The sequence below is a fragment of the Diadema setosum genome, chromosome 5 (genome assembly GCF_964275005.1).
Source record: "Diadema setosum chromosome 5, eeDiaSeto1, whole genome shotgun sequence".
NCBI classification, from domain to species: Eukaryota; Metazoa; Echinodermata; class Echinoidea; order Diadematoida; family Diadematidae; genus Diadema; species Diadema setosum.
In genome coordinates, this window is record NC_092689.1 from 10,878,626 (window position 1) to 10,900,500 (window position 21,875).

General features: G+C 39.3%; 1 protein-coding gene across 1 annotated transcript in view; it reads left to right on the forward strand.

The window, feature by feature from the left end:
• The first annotated feature begins 6,335 nt into the window (after positions 1 to 6,335).
• Positions 6,336 to 21,875, forward strand: part of LOC140229079 (protein transport protein Sec24A-like) — a 35,396-nt gene continuing 19,856 nt past the window's right edge. The window contains exons 1-3 of the mRNA XM_072309340.1: positions 6,336 to 6,470; positions 9,853 to 10,823; positions 14,125 to 14,295. Of these exons, the coding sequence (XP_072165441.1) occupies positions 9,863 to 10,823; positions 14,125 to 14,295 (1,132 nt within the window). The 5' untranslated portion in view covers positions 6,336 to 6,470; positions 9,853 to 9,862. The remainder of the gene's footprint in view (positions 6,471 to 9,852; positions 10,824 to 14,124; positions 14,296 to 21,875) is intronic.

A 21,875-nucleotide genomic window follows, 5' to 3' on the forward strand; every position in this document is an offset into this window, starting at 1 on the left:
TTGCGCAATTAACCAGAGCTGTCACAATCAGCGGAAAATAGTACACTATAACTGCACGTAAAAAGAGATCCCAGTGTTTGATACGATTTTAGCAAATTTCGACAAGAATCCTAAAGCCGTATCCGTCTGAAAATGACAGGAAAATCTTCTTAATTCGTTTGTGCATATCAATTCGTCCATCCTTCTATATTAATAGGCGTTCCAATATATCAAGGTCAATGGCAAATTATTTGCTAGCATGAAAGAAGCTGCTGTTCAACTTTTCACATCGTTATATCACATATAGCAAGTTAAATAAACTCAATCATTTTGAGACACGTATATATATATATAGACATCACTCACGCTAAAGATAATTAATATGATAACTGACCATGATTAAGAGCACTGGCAATGACGAAACGATAGAAATAACATGAAAATAATTTCGAGTAACCATTATCACTATCTAGACTGGTTTATACCCAGTGGGAAGAGTGATCTTAAAGTTGATTGGAAAATACATTTTCTCTTAATTGTTCTTTTGATTTTAAATACTGACAACCAGCGCCATAATTCAACCTCTAATCAAATTATTCTTCAGTGTTCAAGTTGACCCTTTAGGGTAAAATCAAAATTGTCAGAATTTTCATAAAGCTTTGGCATACACATTTAGAGTTACCATTATACCCTCGTCTTAACAAACAAGTACAACATAAACCAAACGCACTCGAAAAAAACCCCAAAAACCACTAAGCAGGATAATTCATAATGGAGTGATCGACCGAACTTTCTACATTGAACGTTTACTGAATACTTACCATCTCTATACTGCTTTCCTCTTACCCCCTTTCCCTGCAATAAATGTGCCTAAGAAATAGTAGACAAGGCATAACTCCTTTCACCCAAGAGAATCGATGAATATGCCTCGAAGTGTTTGTACGCATGCAATTAGAAGTTCTGTCTCCCCCACACAAAAAACCAGGATAATTGATATGGATGACGTGGTTTTTAGCCTACGTGGGAAAAGTCTTTTCCGGGTTGCATAACTTTATTTTTATCCAAAAACAATCAAACAGACAGACACATGAAACCTTATGCACGCGCATCTGCACACGTTGTCAAAGACACGTAGATATCTATACACACATCATGTTGCACATTGCGCAACGAAGGATACAACGATCCTTGTTTCAATTCATCACAACATAGTAGCTGTTATACCTCTATACACTTTACCTCCCTCCTGTATAAGGGTTATTTAAGTTCGCATAACCTTTTTTTTCTATTTTAGAGAATGCACTCTATAGACCTGGCGTTTGCTCTGTAAATTCAAGGAAGCATGCACGACGACTTTGCAAGTCTCCTTTACACATAAAGGTAAACACACACACACACACACACACACACACACACACACACACACACACATACACACACTCACACATACACAACGTGTCTTTTTGGTTTATTTCTGTTGGCATCATGCATATGAGATTTTTTAAAAATGCAACGAACTTGCATTCATTGCATTAAATTAGTATTTTGTTCTGTTGTGATAACCTATAATACGTGTAGTAACTTTTTGGGAGAGAGAGAGTTTTTCCTGAGGTTAAAAAGCATCTTAATCATTTGCATAAGAATCTATTTGCGACCAAGACTTTTCGGCGCAAAAGTTCATGATGGGAAACTTTACCTTACGAAATCCGACTTTCTCATAAACAAATCGCCGAGTTTGATTGTTCACTTTCAGATATCAAATTTTATCGAAATTATAACCTTTTGTTCATTGATGATCTATAACTCCATTAAAGTCCACTAAAGCATGGCATTGGTGCATGTGGAATTTCATATAGGTGCAACTTCTTTTTTGTTTTCACAACTGATGTTTGTACGTGTGTATAATAATGCATTTGTATTAATGTGTAGGCATGTGCGCTCGTAACTTGTGTTTGTTTGTGCGTGTGTGTGTGTCAACGGCGTAAATCCGTACTGAGGAGTGGGGGGGGGGGGATGGTCACCATCACCACGATTACAAGCCCATAACCGGACCGGCGCAGCCTTTGGGGGGGGGGGGGGGGGAGGGAAGCTTGGTGAACCCCCCCCCCCCCCCCACACACACACACACTTTACAGGAATCGGATGTCCCACTCTTTTGCATGGAATAAGTTATAGTGGGAGGAAAGTGGCAGCAAAAATATGAAGACGTTTTGTTCTTGTTGCTTTTTTTTTTTTTTTTTTGCTTGTCAGATGACTTTCGGCGGAAAATGAGACCTTAAAAGTATGAAAATATTTTTCTTTTTCTTTTTGAAATATCTGTGAGAGGGAGCGGAACGACCGAACGGGGGGAGGGTGTGTATCCCTCTCCCACACGAGGAAGATTTTGTATTTTCAGACCTGAAATTCAGCGATCTGGTGCACACTTTTGGTGAAATTTTGTTTTCTTTTCTTTAAAAAACAATAAGAAAATGAAATATTCACAATATATTATTGAATGACTAAATCGTGGTATTTCAGCTCTTGCTCCGCCTGTGCGACATCACTGTGAAGGCCTACTAAATAATGGGGCCTATCACCGGCGTAGACAGGATTTGATCTTAGGAGGAGCGGTTATGTGCCACGGAGGGAGCGAAGCAAGCGGGGGGGGGGGGGGGGGGAGGGTATGGTAGGGAGGTTTCCCCCTCCCACGATGAAATCTTTTTGCATTAATAATTTAGACATTTTACAGTCCCAAAACTGCCGTTTGTAGCTATATTTTTCGCTTTGGAAACTAAGGAGGGCCGCACCGGGCGCAACTGCTGTCAATCACTGGCAGCAACATCAGGAGAATGGCATAACAATCAAATGCGAGCCAGCGGAGCGAGCGAGCTTGAAATTTTTGACATTTTACAGTCTAAAAACTGCCGTTTGTAGCTATATCTTTCGCTTTGGAAATTAAGGGGGGCCGCACCGGGCGCAACTGCTGTCAATCACTGGCAGCAACTTCAGGAGAATGACATAGTGGTTAAATGCGAGCGAGCGGAGCGAGCGAGCTTGAAAATTTTTGACATTTTACAGTCCAAAAGCTTCCAAAGACTGCCGTTTGTGGATGTATTTTTTTTTTGCTTTGGAAATTAAGGGGGGGGGGCACACCGGGCGCAACTCCTGGCAATTACTGGCAGCAACATCAGGAAAATGGCATAACGATTAAATGCGAGCGAGCGAAGCGAGTGAGCTTGAAAATTTTGATATTTTACAGTCTAAAAAACTGTCCTTTGTGGCTGTATTTTTTTGCTTTGGAAATTAAGGGGGGCGCACCGGGCGTAAACTGCTGGCAATACTGGCAGCAACATCATAAGAATGGCATAATGATTAAATGCGAGGGAGCGAAGCGAGTAAGCTTGAAAATTTTGACATTTTACAGTCTAAAAAACTGTGGTTTGTGGCTGTATTTTTTCGCTTTGGAAATTAAGGGGGGCGCACCGGGCGCAACTGCTGTCAGTCACTGGCAGCAACATCAGCATGGCATAGCGGTTAAATGCGAGCGAGCGAAGCGAGCGAGCTTTAAAATTTTGACATTTTACACTCCAAAAACTGCCGTTTGTAGCTATATTTTTCGCTTTTGTTTGTCCCACTTTTATGGGGGAACCACCCCCCTCCTCATCGACGCCTCTTCATGATATGTCCACACTGCATGTTTATGATTGCAATACAACGATCTGGTGCATAATTCTGGCGATATTTGGACAATATTTTCCATTAAGAAAGTTCGAGATTTGTCCTCATCTCGGGAATTGCTTGGGGGATAAATGATTTGTCTGCCTAAACACATCCGTATAGGGGCGGGGCAAATGCCCCTTTGCCCCCCCCCCCCCCAATAGATTCGACGCCCCTGATCTTCCCTGGGTATGCCCATAGATGTATCCTGACTGAGTCATCAGTCACTGTCGTTTCTCAATAATGATTCAGGAAATGGAGGGGTTCAATTATGGCGATATATTTTTTGTTATTGTTTGTTTGTTTGTTTTTGTACATATTTTGCAGATGGTCCCCAGTTACTCGCGTCATAGGATGTTTACATGTAGGCCTATACTATTTGACGTTGTCAACGTCTGAGCCATACCTCGCAGTGTATGTCGATGTTACTTTCTTCGCGAGCGAGCGAAGCCAAAATAGGCGAGCGAGCGCCTGAGAAAATTGTGTATACATTTTCCTACAAGATAGCATATATTGTTCAGCTCTGTTACCTGTCTGAAGGCCGGCGTACAAACGTCATGCAATATGCCAAAATTGATACATATCACATTTCTGCTTCCTCCATTTTTTCCTAAAAATTCAGGGGGGGGGGGATGATTGTACAGGCCATCCCCCCTCCTCCATTTCAGGGGGGATATATCCCCCCATCCCCCCCCCCCCCGGGATTTACGCCCATGGTGTGTGTGTGTGTGTGTGTGTGTGTGTGTGTGTGTTTGTCTGTCTGTCTGTCTGTCTGTGTATGTGTATACGCATGCGTATACAAGTGTTTATTGAATTGCTATGATGGCTGCATGCATGCAGTGTTATACTCGGTAGTTGACCATAAGGCAGCCTACAGCTGTATACACTTTTGCATAATGAACGTCTGTACGCGGCATGAACAGACATTATCTGTTATGGCATTTGAATGGCATTCATCGCGAATATATAGGTGTTGTACACGAATAGGAAAAATAAGCTACTAGAGGCATAATATACTATAGTGTATGTACCCGGTATTGCTTTTGCACTGCATGGAAGTGGAAACGTACGTGGAATCGTCGTGTTGGCGAGTTGATTATTACTATGAAACAACTACATTTTACGGGTGATCACAACGCTCTTTCTCGTTAAATGTATTGGGGTTTCATTTTGTTATATAAATTCTTCGACTTCATAATTTGTCATTCGTTACAGCTGAAAATTACCTATCTAGTAAGAACTTATTTTATAATAGCTTTTTATGGGAATCACTTTACGGGCTCCAAGCAATATACCGCACGTCCCCCCCCCCCCCCAAAAAAAAAAAAAAAAAAAAAATTACAACGGTACCCTCCACAATGATAGCTTTAAGAATAATGAATCAATCCAAATACAATTTCAGGGTATGAAACTATAACTCGTTGCCAACATCTTACAGAAAACCCCATTCGATTTGCTTCAATGGTCAAAGAGAAATGAGGAATTTTGTAGAGGATGTCAGGAATCTCTTCCCTCCAAATTCTGTATTCACACACAAGATCATCAAAGTGCTAAACTTGGAAGAATCAGACTCATGACATGCTTTACAACAATCCACATTTCTCTGTGACCGCTTAACCAAATCGGATGGGATTTTTTGCAAAATAGAGCTAAGATGTTATATTTTAAGACCCTGAAGTAGCATTTAGACACTTTTTTTAACATGTTGGGTGTTATCAATGCGAAAATCTGATTGTGATTTTTTTTTGGACATACTGTATAGTTGTTTGTACATTATTTTACAATTTGCACGTTTATTCTTGCCAAACGAGGGGGCATGAGTATAACCTGTCCTATCATAGTTTACAGTTCGTCACATATCAATGATTCTAAATATGTCACTATAGATAAGGTTATTTCGTATTTTGTATTTTGAACATTCTTAGCAAGAGCATCTGACATAGGAAAGGGGATTTTCCCCAGAATGACGATTACTTTTTTTTTAAAGATTTAATTTAATGGAAATGAAAAATAAAGTTGAAATTTATCATTATTATCATTATTACTTTCATTCATCGCCCTGAACTGGATAAAACATTCCATCCACAAAGAAAAACAAAGCATGATGGGTATGTCCCTGGTAATTACACTCACTGCACTAAATCATAATCATAATCATAATCATTGATACGGTTATGATAATAATGATAACAATATGCACAACAATGATGATGATAATGGCTAATTATTATAATTTCTATTCATTATTTCTATTTTCTAGGGAAGGGCACAAACAAAAGCCCCGTATCCAATTCAATTCCTTACAGTCGTGTAACAAACTTTCTCATTTCTAGGCCGCTGGAAGATACTCTATACGTGAAAAACGTAATGGAGAAATCGCAAATTCTGTGCTCGCGCATGAAATATTCTGAAACCCAATCAAACCCTAGGCAATGGCACCCCCGGAAAATAGAGTGAAAGAACTGCCACGTTGATGATAATGACCTAATACGCATGTCACTTGCCCTTTCACCGTTATGTGCACAGCGTTTCCGGTTGTGATACATCTCGGGCATCTGACATGTACGCTAACGTGTTACATGGCTAGATTGATAGCACCAAAGTCATACAGCCAGCTAGCTTGCCAAACCCGTGATTCGCTACCAATACCACCACGGTGTAAAGGCGTGAGACGCTCGATGAACTAGCCCAATGCAAGCTACATGCTGATCAATGAACGGCGTTCCTCAAGTGTTACCGAGGTGTATGCTATAGAAATCACGTTGATCATGACTATCTGTTAAGTCGAAACTAAGGTAAGATGATTGCAGGCTCGTATTTCCATCAGTCTTCATGGTATTACGAACGTATGTGAGCAGAACTTGTTAAAAGTGTGTGTGGAAAACGTTCAAATTGAAACGTTAGTTTGTGAATGAAACTTGCTTGACGAACGTTACGTTATCGGTTATGGAATCTACTGATAGTGATGGTGTTAATGTGTTAATAGGCCTATCTCTCTGTTAGTTGTACTGAATGAACATAGCAGAGGGGAGAGATATCTACCGCATCGATTTGAGTGCATGGGCCCAGCAGCAGGCAGACGTTGACAGATAAATTAAATTTATGTGCTTTGTCTTTAAAGATACCGATGACGATGTAGCCCTCTTCCCTGCAAATTAGAAATATAGGCATATTTTTGATATTAGGCCTAGGCCCTACATATGTAGCCTAGATCTAACTATTACTACATGTAAGTTAGATAGGTAGTGCAATATTCTCTTGAGACTGACTGAGTACTAACGTTAGTACGTAAGTAGCATGAGAAGTAATGACTAATGTCCACCGTACAGGCCTTTCGCAATGCTTTCTTTTTCTGAGTAACGTTAGGTAAATTAGTTCTACATGTAATCAAATAGATCTAGTTAACTGTGTAGTGTAGAGTCTAGTGTAAATCAATATTAAGTGTAGACTACTGTAAAACTGGAAATTTTCGCGAATTTCGCGCAACCAGAAACTAGCGCGAAAATAATTGACAATGCATGCACTTTACAGCCCCAGGCTACATTAATCAGTACCTCACTCCCCGTGTGCCAAGCAAGGTGATATCCCATGAACCACCACGCACTGAGCAGCCGGCGAGCTACTCTTGTTGTATGGAACGCCGTTTAACAAGTGATAGGCCTAACCTCTTCAGTCACTGACTGAGCCCTTCACAACCTACGCAATATTGCGTGTCTTTGCTGTCTGCTGCAGGATTATCAAGCTTTACATTTACAATGTTGCATCGCAGAAAATTGCCATGGTCATGGCACAAAGTGTGAAGAAATCTGCGATACAGTAGCTTCTGTTTTTGAACATCCTACTACAATTCCTAGCTAGCCACATCAATTAGATAAACGATATGTTATTTTAATGTCTCCTTTATCCATCCGACGCCATTGCAATTCGCACAAACCACCCATCACAGGCAGGAGGGGCTTGTGTGTGTGTGTGTGTGTGTATGTGTACACACAGTGGTGTGTGTGTAAGCATGTACTGGCTCCCGTGCCCATAAAGCGATAACTCTCTGCAGACAGTAACAGACTGGCGGGTTGGATAAAAGATTTTTGTGGACTGTAGTTATTTTTTGGTTTTTTGTTTTGCTTTTGTTCATTATTACTCAAATTCGCATGCACTGCTCAATTAGGGTAAAATCTCGCACCGATAACATAGGGCCGTAAAGTGTGTGATTGCCATCAAGAAGATTTGGTAAAATTTTGATCAGTAGAAATTTATGGCGTTGCCTGTACTCATTTATTGAATTAGTCTACCATGCCTTGAGTAAGGATAATTGGATAATTGTTGGTAGAATTTGATGGCATCACTCCTGGGATGCAGAAAGGTAATGTTAGACTCCAGTGTAGTTATGTTGTTAGAACTCGAGGGTTGAGATTTCACCTCTCAGCTAGCTGGTTAGTCTACAGACACGGTTAAATTACAGGTAGGCCTAGGGATAATAAGGTACAGTCACAGCACCGCTCACATAAACCATGTTCTGTTGTACTGGTAGTGGCAGTGGTTTGTATTCAATTTAGTTGGTGTCGGATATTTTATTACTGGCCGAGCCGGCCACACCGAGGAGAATGAGCACAGGGTCGATACATGATGCAAGCCGCCCATAATTCAACCACAATGCCATCCAAAATTTGACCCCCTGCTAAACACATGTATAAACCTATGCTTTGGCGCACGGTCGAACCTTGGCATGGGAGGTCGAACCTTGGTGTGGGTGCCGATACATGTACTTGTCTTACAACAATACTCTGGATGCATGACTTCACATAGAAAGTCTACAATGTGTATCATTTCATTGGCTCATTGAACTAGTCAGTTCTTTCTGCATACATCTGACCACTTTACCAACAGGTGATCAGAAAACACACTCACACACAAAAACAAACAAACAAACGAACAAACAAACAAACACCATGACCAGAAACAACAATCCATGGCATAGCAAAAGTGATTGATGAGTCACAGACCATTTGCTGTAATATTATTCTAAGTTTGAGTCAGTTTGAATACGGTAGTTAACTTCTAGACCTCCAAATCAATCCCGGTATATCATCAACCTACAGAGTTTGCACAATACCTGATATTGAATCCTGGACAATGAGTTGTCAGAATTCCCACAATATGTAGCAGTCTGTCTGTGACATGTCTACTGATCTGTTTACTGGTGTATATTGTATTTGGGGATAGCTTTCCTACAAATGTTACCCTTAAGCCAAATATGCTGCCCCCCCCCCCCTTTAAAAAAAAAAAAAAAAGAAGAGAAGAAGATGAAAAGATTCCCCTCAGGCCATGCCATGTATCTGTCAGCATTTTGTTTTAAATTGAATAGTACAACAGTACAATTCAATTGTGCATATTGAGGCCTTCCTTTTAAGATTAGTGTTGACTAGTGTAACTTTTGAACCATGTACAGTGTAGATGTACACTATACAGTAGCTCATTGTGTTCCTAGACATTTTCTATCCCAGAAGCTGAAAGAGGTTCTTGAAATGTAATGTATGAAATGTAGTACAGTACCTGTATAGCTTTATCATTGTTTTGAGGAGTGCACCAAAGTTACCTAGGTACTCATTCTAAATAATGTTGCACTTCTCTCCAGTGTCCAGTATAAGAACGGCACTGTGACAGTAAAAGGGAAAAGAAGTTGTGGACATCTAAGGATAAGATCAGTCTGGATGAAGGTACAAAGGGTGTACAGTTCAGTGTGCATTAGAAAACTTGGAGAGGTATTGTACCTTTTAGTATTTAAATGTGATGATAATGATACATCTTGAGCACAAAGAGTATTTCATTCTTTTCCTGTTAAAGCTCTAACAAAATTACTGATTTGTTTAGACAACATAATAGTCCTACACCAGGGAATATAATCGTGTGACTCCAATTGCTACTCATTAGATGCCAGTATGCCAAATTAACTGTCGAAAGGTCTTCACTTAGTCTGATGTTATTCCAACTCTGTACACTGGTTTGTCTGTAACGTTTGCCTTTGCCAGATATAGTTCAAAATATACCGGTAGGCCAAAAGTGGCATCAAGTGAATGAAAGATGATTTTGCTACTCTCCTCAGTTTGTTGAAATCAGTTATAGATGTGTGTACCTGGCATGACTGGTAATCAAAGCTTCACTTCTCAATTTTGCTTTCAGCCCGTAAGACATGCAGCAACCAGGAGCACCACCCCCAGGAGGGTACAACCCAGGCATGCGGCCAGGTATGCAGCCAGGTATGCAGCCAGGTCTGCCCCACCAGCCAGCAGGGTACATGGGAGGAGGTATGCCGATGAACTCTGGTCCACTGAAGCCTGGTCAGGCACAGGGAATGGGACCTCCGGGAACGAATCCAGTCGGCATGTATGGACCAGCACCTGTTACGGGAGCACCTCCGACCGTTTCAGGGGCACCCCCACCAGCAGGTCAGCAGTATGCAGGACAGAGGTTGCCCGGACAAGGCATTGGAAGGGGACAGTATCCAGGGGATGTGCAAAGGACTGGTCAACCAGGTGGTATGATGCCACCTGCAAGTTCCAACTCCATGAACTCCCACCCCTATGGCGCTGACCCCCCTGCAATGAGAGGCCCCCAACCAGGCCCACAAGGGCCACCACCAGCAACAGTAGGACATTCCTTTAACAGTGGCATGGGGCCTCCCCCCTCGTCATCAGGTGCCCCGCCATCGGCAAGCCCGCCAGTGGGCCCTCCCCCTCCTTCTAGCGCTGGAGGTGGATTTTCGAAACCTTCAAATTCAGGACCTTCGAGTAGGTATCCATTAGCAGCACAAAATAGGTTTGCTCCAGGATCAGCAGCGACAAACTCTTATGCCAATGGTGGCAGTATCAATGACCCATCATCGTCTAGTAGTTTCATGTCTCAAAGACTACCAAACACAAATTTAGGACCCCCTTCAGGTGGGGCTTCACCTCGTGGGAGCGTACCTCCCCCAGGTGGGCAGAGTCCGAGACAGGGACCTCCGGGAGCAGGCCCGCCGCCCATGGGCACACCACAAATGGGACCGCCGCCCCGGATAGGAACACCCGTGATTGGAGGTGTTCAGCAGGATAGTAGACCAGGTTCTGTTGGAATTGGAGCCGGTGATCAGAATGCAAGTTTGAATTCTTCAGGTGAGTATAGAGAATTCCTGTGAGTACAGGATGAATTGCAGGTTTGTACCTGCCATACTCATGATGATTAAAGAATAATATCACTTTACTGTTACCTCTTTTCTTTCCAGGATTGAAGTTTGATTTGTGCTCTGACATTTTTTCTTCTTCCTTTTCAGGAAAGGCAAAATGTGTGGTAAGCAAAATGTTCAGTGTTTGGGAGAATGAACAAGAAAAACTTGCAGGTGTGCAAAGAACTAAAAATCAGAAGGCTGCTTACAGAAGCCGTCTTTTGCAGTAGAAGTGTAATGGCTAGAGGGAGGATGTTGTAGAAGCGCCAGATTCATCATTTTTTTTTCAGTTGTGAGGGAAGTAACTGAGTATTCCTTACTCTAGTGGAGTCATTCCACTTTTACAAACACTGCCAGCAGTGTGTTTACTGGGTATCAAATATGGATAACATTGGTTTTGACCTGACACAGTATATAATCTTTTCTCTATTGAAATGATCTTGGGTTTGGCTCTGAAAAGATTAGCATGCAGCAAATTCCTAAGATTTCCTGTGACTGTTTTGACTGACCAGAAAATATTTCTTGAAAGATATCTTGAAGCATAATGATGACTATATGTTTGAGTAAGGAAACATAGCAGGACGTTCCTCTGAAAGTTACACCTTGTACTGAATGGCAGTCTAAGATGTCTGAGCAACTTCTGGATTGCCAATGACAGTCACACATACACAGAAGTCGTCCTCTCCTGCAGGCTTATGCAGTAGAAGGAGAAAACAAACAAACAGAAAAAGGAATGGGTAAATTTTATGTGCAAATTGTATGGCAAGTTGTGAGGGGATGGCATCTTTAACGGCAGACTGCAGGTTTTTAGCAAAATAGTGCATGTGTAGTTGAGTTAACTTCTTCTTTTTTTTTGGGGGGGGGGGTGCAAGTAAGCTGAGGCTGGATGTTAGTATCCCCAGTGCACAGTATGACAACAGATGATGCGAGACCCTGCCTTTCGTTTGTCTGAAATTCATCCTAATGGCTGCAAATATTTGTTTGGTGCATATCGTGTGTACATTGTGATCAACATCAATATGTTTGAATTGTTCACATACACCCAGTTTATTTGAGACTTGGTTGTACGAAGTTACATACATGTACTGCAGCGCCAACATGATTATAGTTAGTATCAAAGATATTCTTCAAGTAGCTTTGTATGCAGTGAAAAACCCGAGACTATGACTATATGTGTAAGGAAGCATTCTTTTTTGTAGTTATCATTTTTTTTTTTTCAAAATGCACTAAAAAAGAGTACATGATATGTAATACACTTAGCATATTGTATAGATGAAGCTTAACTTGAAATCTGATTGTGTGAGAGTTTGTTACTAAATGGTGTAATGAAATGTGTTTCTGAACTTGCCATCTCTATCAGTGCGCTTTTTTTTTTTTTTTTTTTTTTTACCATGTTTAATCAATGGTGACTGTTATACTACAGTGTACATATGTTGTACATGTATTGACTGTGTATATTGTATGGGCATTAGTGTTACTGTTGTGTTGAGTTTGGTATCATTTGGAATATCCCATAAACTCAGGAAGTATTAAAGCATGAAGATAATTCTTAGAAAAAATAAAAATTCATGTGAAGAGATGGTCTAATATTTCTTTCCTTCAAAGTATTCAAATCAAAATGCAATTATACTTTATGAGTGAATTTCTGATTGAAGTGTTTAGATTAATTTGTAGAGTTCCCTGTGACATGTATGAACTCATTGAAATGACTTGAATAACTTCCAATCTGAAGATAAGGGTTTGAGCATGCTGAAAAGATTCCTGTATCTCATGAGGGATTGAAATGAATTAATACTCCCATTACACTGTAAGGGTGAACCATCCAAAATTAATGCACCTTAGAAATAAAAATGTAATTCAACAGAGAAAAAAAACAACAACAACAATGTACAGTATGCTTCTGAAACAAACTGATATTCCTGATCAGTAGGGTATTGTGTACATTGTGGGCAAATATGATACAGGTATGTGTATGTGTAACACATACATTGTAATACTGGCTTTTGTGGCAAGCCATTATTTTGTGTTAATAGAGGTACACCATGTAGGTCCAAACAGAGGACACTTATACCCCATGCAATACGGAAATGGTAAAGTTTGCCCTTGTAGCCCTGGGGCTATCTGGATCATGTGCAGTGTATTCAACATACTAACATTCATGTACTGTATGATAAATATACCGGTATACCTGCAAACATATTTATTTTACTACTCATTTAAAGAAATTTTATACTGTAGTTGACAGAGATTGAAACCTTTTCCTTCACCTCCAACTCATTTATTGTAATTGTTAATAATTTATATCCTGACATTGTAAGCATGCAGTACAATTGTCACGCACTGCTCCAGTCGAATGCAATGGCACCACATTTTGTTTAACTGTGTACTGTCATTCCCATCAATCAAAAAAAAAAAAAAAAAATCCTGTATACATGTGCTGCCATACTTGTAGCTTTATAATGCATGGTGAAAAAAAATACAGTGACTGAATATGCAGGGTGTGTTGACACTGCATGCTGGTTGTATGGACATGTAACATGTAGTTTTTTGCTGCAAGTTTTTCATCAGGCCCCCTGAATTGATTGTCAGCCATGGTTACAAAGCCCTGGCAATGAAAGTGAGCAGAGTATGTAACTGACACTTCGATGCCAACCTCCCCTCCCCTTTTGGTCCATTGAAATCCTATCATTTGAGGCTAGAATGGGTGTCATTAGAATATCAGTCTGCTTTTTCCTGAACTTCTTATGTACAGCGTACTTGTGTGTCTATGGCTTTTCACAGGCATAAAATGTATTGGACTGTCAGAAGCCAGTCAGACTGTGCTGATATGATATTAAGGATTGGCTGAATGCACTTGATCTTACGATACTTCTGAGAGTGTACGCCAATGGGCATGTTTTTTCCATCAAACCACCACCAAATCATGTTGAAATGTTTGCTTGGGGAAATAAAGAATTAATGCACTTTCTTGATGAGTTGCAGTAATGGGCTGATCACTATGTCATAATTTTGAAGCATGATTGGTTTGCGAGAGCAAAGATACTTAAGGCAATGAATTGTTTATTATGCATGTTGTATAAACAGGGTCTGGTTTGTACAGTATGTCTTGATAGTATATCTTTTGACATTGGAATGTTTGAATATAACCAAGAAAGAAAATATGACACCTCAGTTCAGGTAATTTAGCTTGTTGTACGACTAACGGATGCTTATTTTACTCCTTGTTCTTTTCTGTTTGTCCGCCCCACCAGCCACCACCCCCCAATCCCTCACCCCAGGCTTCGGCCCAGGGCTTGCCCCTCCCTCAATCCATAAGTCCCCATCAACCTCCTCTCTTGGTTCCCTACCCCGCCCCCGTGTGGAAATCATGTCACCCTCCCCTACCCTTGAGATGTTAAACACTCCCTCACCAAGTGGATCAGGTACATTGAATCTCCATTCATTTGCTTTCATATTTGTCAGCAAATTTGCTGTTTAGCATTCAAGCTTTCACCTCTGTAGTTTGTGTAGCATGTACATGTACAGTGTAGCAGCTCTCCAGTATATACAATGTCTGTAGTAGTTTAGAAAACCCTTTGCCTTTCTGAGTTTGTAGACAGAACATCTTCTTGTGGTTGTGCTAACATACTGGAACTTTACTAATTTGTGAATCTTTCACGACGTGTTTGGCTTGAGGGGAATGTTATTGTCCAATTTTTCCCTTTTGACAGTAAACATCTATTTTCTGAAGAGACCTTTCTGAAGGAAGGAAGTTTCCATGGAAATGAGATATCTGAGCAACTGATCAAAAAAGATCTGGCACACTTCAAAAAGAAATATAGAGGAAAGCTTTGATTTCTCTAGAGCTGGGCAATCATCTTCTAGAACAGTGTTTGAGGAGCAGTAAAGTCATTTTGGTCACAATTTTTTTGTTGACCCTCCAAATGTCACAGTCAGAAAATTCATGTTTTCTTTACCATTTTGTGGTGATTATAGTGCGGAAGTTATGTTTTGAAGCATCATCAAGTTAAATCAGTCAATTAGACTCCAACAATGATTGTAGAGGAAATAAAAAGGTGCGATGCTTCAAATGTCACATGACAATTGAGAGAGAAACTGTGTAAATGTATCCTTTGAACGTTGCTTTGATATATGATTTGCATAGATACAGTACAGCTGTATATCACCATCAAAACTATCACAACAAGCGTAGTACTTCTTCATTTTCAATTTTTGCCTACATGATTTTACAAAACTGTTGCTCTGTAGTCACTGCCTTTCTTCAAACCAACTTTCAACAAAGTAGAATGTGTTGCAGTCATACAAGTTAGTCAAAAATCCACATGAAGACCATAGTTTGAATCATATTCATCACTGTTACATTTGTTATACTACAGAATGTTCAAATATTGTATATACCGGTATTTCATGTGTGTACCAATGCTGCTGGGGCCTGTTGCGTAGAGAGATTAAAAAAAAAAAAATCATATGCGAAATGTAGATACCACTACTTGACTTCGAACCAAACATAATTTGGCATTGAAGACTTTCTTGTGATTTCAACCATCACTCTACAAGTGTCTGACAGGAGTGTGATTTTGGAAAAATGCAAGTGTCCAAATCAATGAAGGAATAGTGTCATGGTTTACTTTGATGCAGTAGACTTCTAGCCCTAGATCAACTCATACTGGGTAAATTTGGGTGCAGTTTTTATTAACACTACTTGGCAAAACAGCCTCTCACTTTCGTTGTTTTTCCCTTATTAAAGGGAAGATAAACCCCAAGAACAATGTGGATTGAGTGAAAGCAGCAACATTAGTAGAACACATCAGTGAAAGTTTGAAGAAAATCGGACAATCGATGCAAAAGTTATGAATTTTTAAAGTTTTGATGTTGGAACCGCTGGATGAGGAGACTACTAGAGGTTATGACGTATGAGTGGACTACAATATCAAGAAAATATAAAGAAAATACTACAAAAATCCATTTTTCATGAAAATTACAAATTCCATCAACTTGATATTGACATATGTTAAGGGTAGCAATTATTCCCCCTGCTTTCTGAAAGCGGTTGGTCCACTGCTCTTTCATAATTCTAGAAAAGTGAATTTTTGCTGAATATCCTTTATATTTTCTTTGTATTGTTGTCCACTCATACGTCATATCCTCTAGTAGTCTCCTCATCCAGTGGTTCCAACACCAAAACTTTAAAAATTCATAACTTTTGCATCGATTGTCCGATTTTTCTCAAACTTTCACTGATGTGTTCTACTAATGTTGCTGCTTTCACTCAATCCACATTGCTCTTTGGGTTTACCTTCCCTTTAAAGCAGGTAGCAAGCATTTATTAGGAGGAAGATGTTGACTACCAGTAGTTCATAGAGCTCTTTCTTGAACTTCCAATAGTGCCTTGAGATGTGATGTGCAAGAAGAGGTAGCTGATTTGCAAATAGAGCATCATTTGTGTCCTGTCTATATTACTGTATATGCCATATATTTAGCGAGTCTAAATTTTCACGAATTGGGACTTCCTGACGATTTCGCGAGTGGTTAAATTCGCGGTTGTGGTGTACAGTACTGAATGGCGAAATGTATGCATGCATGTAACATTTATGTCGGGATCAGAGTCAAATGTTTTTGTGTGTCTTTAACTTCGCGAATAGCACCTGACTCGCGAAATGAGCAAAAAAAAAAATCTCATGAAACATTTGGCGCATACACTTGTATATTATCAGGGTAGTGAGCTACAAATTGTATGTGTAGATTGACCTTCAATCTGCTGACAGAGCTACAGTGGTGGCAGTTGGCGATGTGTGCTGATGAAAATGCATTAGTGTGAACTTCTAACTTGTGATCTTCTGATTCAGAAGAGAGCAGGTTGACTATTTATTGATTTATTTATTACTCGATTTGCTTCTGCGGCTTCCAAATTGAAAGGCCCAAATCTAAGTAGCGTGATAGAGTTGGCACATGTGTGCTTTCTTTGTTATGTTGCACGGTCTGTTTGTTCTGACTGAATGTCATGAATTATCAAAGGATGATGACCCCCAATAAGTATATATACTGTACATTGGTTTGATCACAGACATTAAAGGAGAAAGACCAGTTAATATTTTAAATAGATCGGTGAAATAATAGGATAGCTCTATCATTTCAAATGTCAAAATATTGCAAAATAGGTACTGTATGGCCACATACAATTTTCTGTAAGAAATACATTGTAGCCATGCATGCATTTGGATATGGTGTCATTTATCATGAACTCACTTCTGTCTACATGTGCACATGTACATGTTTGTATGTCACATTTTACTTTGGAATGCAAGTATTAAATTTCATTTCAATCTTACTTTTTATCACACTGCTTGTAGCAGTCACATTCAAATACTTGTGAGGGTAGTCAATGTCTTTGTAATGGTCACCAAGAATTACTGTGTAATGGTATTTCTGTTGGAGAGAAAGTTCATATTTCCGTATAGTTGCTTTCTGAGTCAAACTCAGAATGATCGTTGCAGTGATAAAACCACCAAAAGCTCTTGAATTGATTGTGGATTTGGACATTAATTATTACAATAACAATAATGGACATTTATATTGCACAACAACTATGATAATACAATTTGTATAATCCACTGTGCAGAACAAAATTTAAGGTGACTGTGGATTAAAAGTGAAAAAAAAATGCATGAAAAATTCAGATGATAACTGTAAACATGAGGAACCCTAAAACTACCAATAAGATGATGGTATACAATATTAACTACCGGTACTGTAAATGAGTACGGTAGTCATTCAGGTATTTGTACCTGCACATTTGTACAGGATTGAACACTCACTGGTACACCCACTGGGTAAAACTTAAAGCACTTGACAAATGAATATAGTGCTAATGTGTTAATAGACACAATCTGTCACTTGTCAGGATGCTAATATCACAGTGTCTAAATATTATAGCTGACTACATCAGTTCATTTGGCTCATTAGTGTCTTGTTTGCTGGTATACAATAATGCGTGTAGAATTCACTCTCTTGAAATACTTCCACGTGTCGTGTTGTGATATTGCATTGGCAGTTGCGCAGTTTTGCGATACTCTATGCCTTTTGTACTTCCCAGTTGTGCCCAGAGCACTAGACATTTCACAATGCTGGCAAGTATACAAATAGAGCAGGCTAGTTGTACACGTAGCATAAGGATTGTACTTGTAGTCTTACCTGCTCAGCTGACTGAACTCCTACAATACTGTAACTCCCATTATTGTGGTCTGGACTAATTTTGCATTCTTGCATAAAATCTCTTTGAGTTTCTACACATTTATAAAAGAATCAATAGATTATAATTTACATACATTACAGCACTTTCAGAGATGCTACCAGTCGTAACATGATTACAAACAAAATGCACGTTTGTGGTCGTAAAAGCCATTCTATAAATCAAGGTCTGATTGGATGTAGACTAGAGGGTGTGTGACCCAGCCAGGGACACAATCCTCCTTGACATAGCCTGGGCTTGTTATGTTTGCATCTGAACTGTAGTCACTCGTGCCAAGTCATGCATTGCCCGTCTACCTTTGTACATGAACAAGTTCCACATATTGGCACAATAATGCACATTCAATACTTATGTGTTTGCCTCATCAAAATGGGCACACTTTAGAGTCCAGAGTTGGTACTGAGAAAGGTTACTGTAAGGCACCCTGTGACAAAGTTCTGTTACTCTTGTGAGTCAAATAGCAAGTTCACTTGGAAATTGTGCCGTGAGATCCAGATTGAGTCTGCCAAGCATGAGAAAACTTTCCAATTGCGGCCCAGTGGACTGTGCCTAAGCTGGCACTTCAAACTACCAGTCCTCTGCGTCAACTCTATCCTAGCAAAAACTTCTAAAGAGCAAATGAAAAGCAAACCAAGAAAAACTCCTTCAAGTGTACAAAGTAGTACCCACTGTTGAAAGGGATGGTACAGTATTGGTGGAGATGAGAATTGGGCTTTTGACTTTTTGCGAGATACCAAGAAAACACTTATGATATAGTACAGAGCATACCATTTTAAGAGGAATACAAAGTTTATTTGATGAAAATCGGGTTTGGAATGACTGAAACATCCAAAAACAAAGTAAAACAAAGCGATCGTAATAAAGTGTGGGTCCCACACTTTATTAGAATTGTCTTTTTTGGATATCTCAGCCATTTCAAAACCAATTTTCATCAAATAAACGTTGAATTCCTCATAGAATTACATGCTCTTTCATATTTCATAAGAGGTTTCTCATTATCTCACCAAAAAATGTTAGAAACCTGAAATTAGGTCTCAACCAAAACTGTACGATCCCTTGAAGCATTAGCTTTCTACTGGTAATCATGATAGAGGCATCAGTGTATTTCAGATTGAGTACAGTATTTACGCGAGTGTAAAATGGTAGACCTACCAAGTCTCACGCCCTGGGTCATTCTCAGCTCACATGCCTTACAAACTTTTACTGATCCTTTCCAATAAGACCCCAAAATACAGACAAAAATTAAATAAATAGATAAATAAATAAATAAATAAATAAATACAAATGTAGAATGATTTCCAGTCTCCAGGAAAAGCAAACCTTTCAAGAAAATATTGTTTTTTATCAGAATAAGCCAAGATATTATTTAGTGTGCAATCAGATTGTAGCACTATTTACAGCCCACAAATGCTAAAGCTCATGACCGCGAACTGATGTGGCATCCCTGAAACAATATTCACCTTATTTTCTTCTGGTCTACCTGACAAAGTGATTGGGACTCCTTGACCTACATCTACATCTAAATCAGCAGGACCAATACCAGTACTAAATTGTTCAATATCAGTGTGTTGTAAAAAAATATACAAAATAAGTTAATGCGAACATACTATACAGTGTACACATACAACATTTTCATGTACACATAATGTACATTGTACATGTACATTCAGATTTTGTTGTCTTTGTGTGTGAACCTAAGAATTTTTATTTCAGCAATGGTGGATGGTATTATTATTTTTTTTTTTCCTCAGCTGAATATCATACATTTGTATATTTCTTCAAATCTATCCAATGCTTTATTGACATTGATTTTGCATTGCATTGCCAGATTTCTGGTAGATGTCACATAGTTTTGTAAATGTTGATATGTTTAACCAAGTGCAGATTCATGATATTTCATTTGGAAGAAAAAGATGCGTCGCATAGTAATTTTTCTCACCCCGCTGCAGAAGCGAGGCATACTGTACATGTAGGTGTCACTCTTGAGTCGTCGCTGGCATTGTTAGTGTCAACAATTTCGTGTACTCACTCTTAAACTTTCTACGGTTTTGAGCCATGACCATCAAACTCAAACCAAATTCACACCACAGGTACATTCCTAAAAATGCCGGTGAAGTTCAAATATGGGTGCTTTCCGACAAGTTCATGATTTATTCTGGTTTTGACCTGAGCTAAGAGTAGTCCTGTAAATTGCAGTTTAGGAAAACATACAATGTTTCTGTAAATTAAAATTATTATTATTATTATTATAAATATTATCATTGTATGTTTTGACCACTGTATAGAAACTTTGTGCAGTAGAATGTCTTTTATAATACAGACTCCCATAGTTAGTATCTGTTGAAAAATTCTACCTTCTTGTCAGATTGTAAGTTACAATATCTGTTTGTTTTTTATCCAAAAAAAAAAAAAAATGGTGTATGGGATTGAAAATGCCCAAGTGTATGATGAAGAGTTGAAATGAGTGGTGTAGCACTGCTGCTGCTTGGCAAATACTTTTTGCTTCTCAAGTGATTATACAGTACATGTACACTGAGGATAAATCTGGATTCTTATCATGCTGTACATGTAAACATGCAAATCCATGGGCCAAAGTTTAAGTACAAGGACACATATAGCAACATGTGAACAACCTTTCTGTGGTGGTTAGACGGAGGAGCTTGCAGCAAATGTATTTACCTCCCACATTGCAGGAATACGCCTTCTAAATTATACACTCTGTGGGACAAATTCTCTTATGATAAAAGCAAGATTGAAACAAACTATGCACATTGTAGTATGCATGTGGGATATTAAGATTGCGTTGCTCAGTTCCCTTCCGGCAAAATCATATTTTGCAGACAATTAAAAGTGAGATTGGTACTAAAAGGGGAAGAGAGTGGTGCAATGCATATTTGTACAATTGATCATAAAGGTGTAAGGTTCAATTAACAAATTTGACAAAAGTGTTGACATTCCACATCTGAACGTCCTACCTTTGGACCATAGCATGCTTCTCTCGAGGCCTTGTAAATTATTGTCACATCATGCCTGCAGCTATTAAAACGTACATTGTAGAGGTCTTTTCCTGCTTCGTAGTCTGGGCCAACATGCGTCTGTATTTCTAAACTGACATTATCATCCTACAGTTGTATCTGTAGCAGTCTAACATAGGAGAGAGCTAGATACAACTGGACATATGATCTGGGTTGGTTTAGCTGTTTCAGTTTTCATGGGGTGTGTTTCATAATCCCCACTTTCTCTCATTCTTCAGTTTTACATCTTAAATTTGTCTCATACACGTATCCCCGTCATGCATCATGCACGCAGGGTATGGAAGTACAGCTTTTACTTATACAGTACTTGCTTGAACTCTGCAAGATATTTGATGATGGCTTAACATCGTCACTTAGAAGAACCCACAGAAGTTCTTATTTGTTGTACCATTCCCTGTTTGTTATCTGTGTCGTGACGGTTATTGCTGTGTCTTGATTTCCATGCATATCACATGTATTGTAACTTTCTCTTAGTCTCTATGTGGGCTTCCTGTTTCCTTCTTATCATAAGTCATCAGTACCCATGGTTGTTGTGTCATCCTCACTCTGAACTTACTCACAAAGATGATGAGTGTTGATAACAAATCATATAGTTTTGCGGTGTCAGTCAGTGACTTGTGGTGTGGTTATTTGCTTCTTAGAATGGAACGTCGGGTATCAAAGGCTGCGTTTATCTAACTTGAGAGAGAGAATCACGTTTCTAAACGCGTTTGGAACG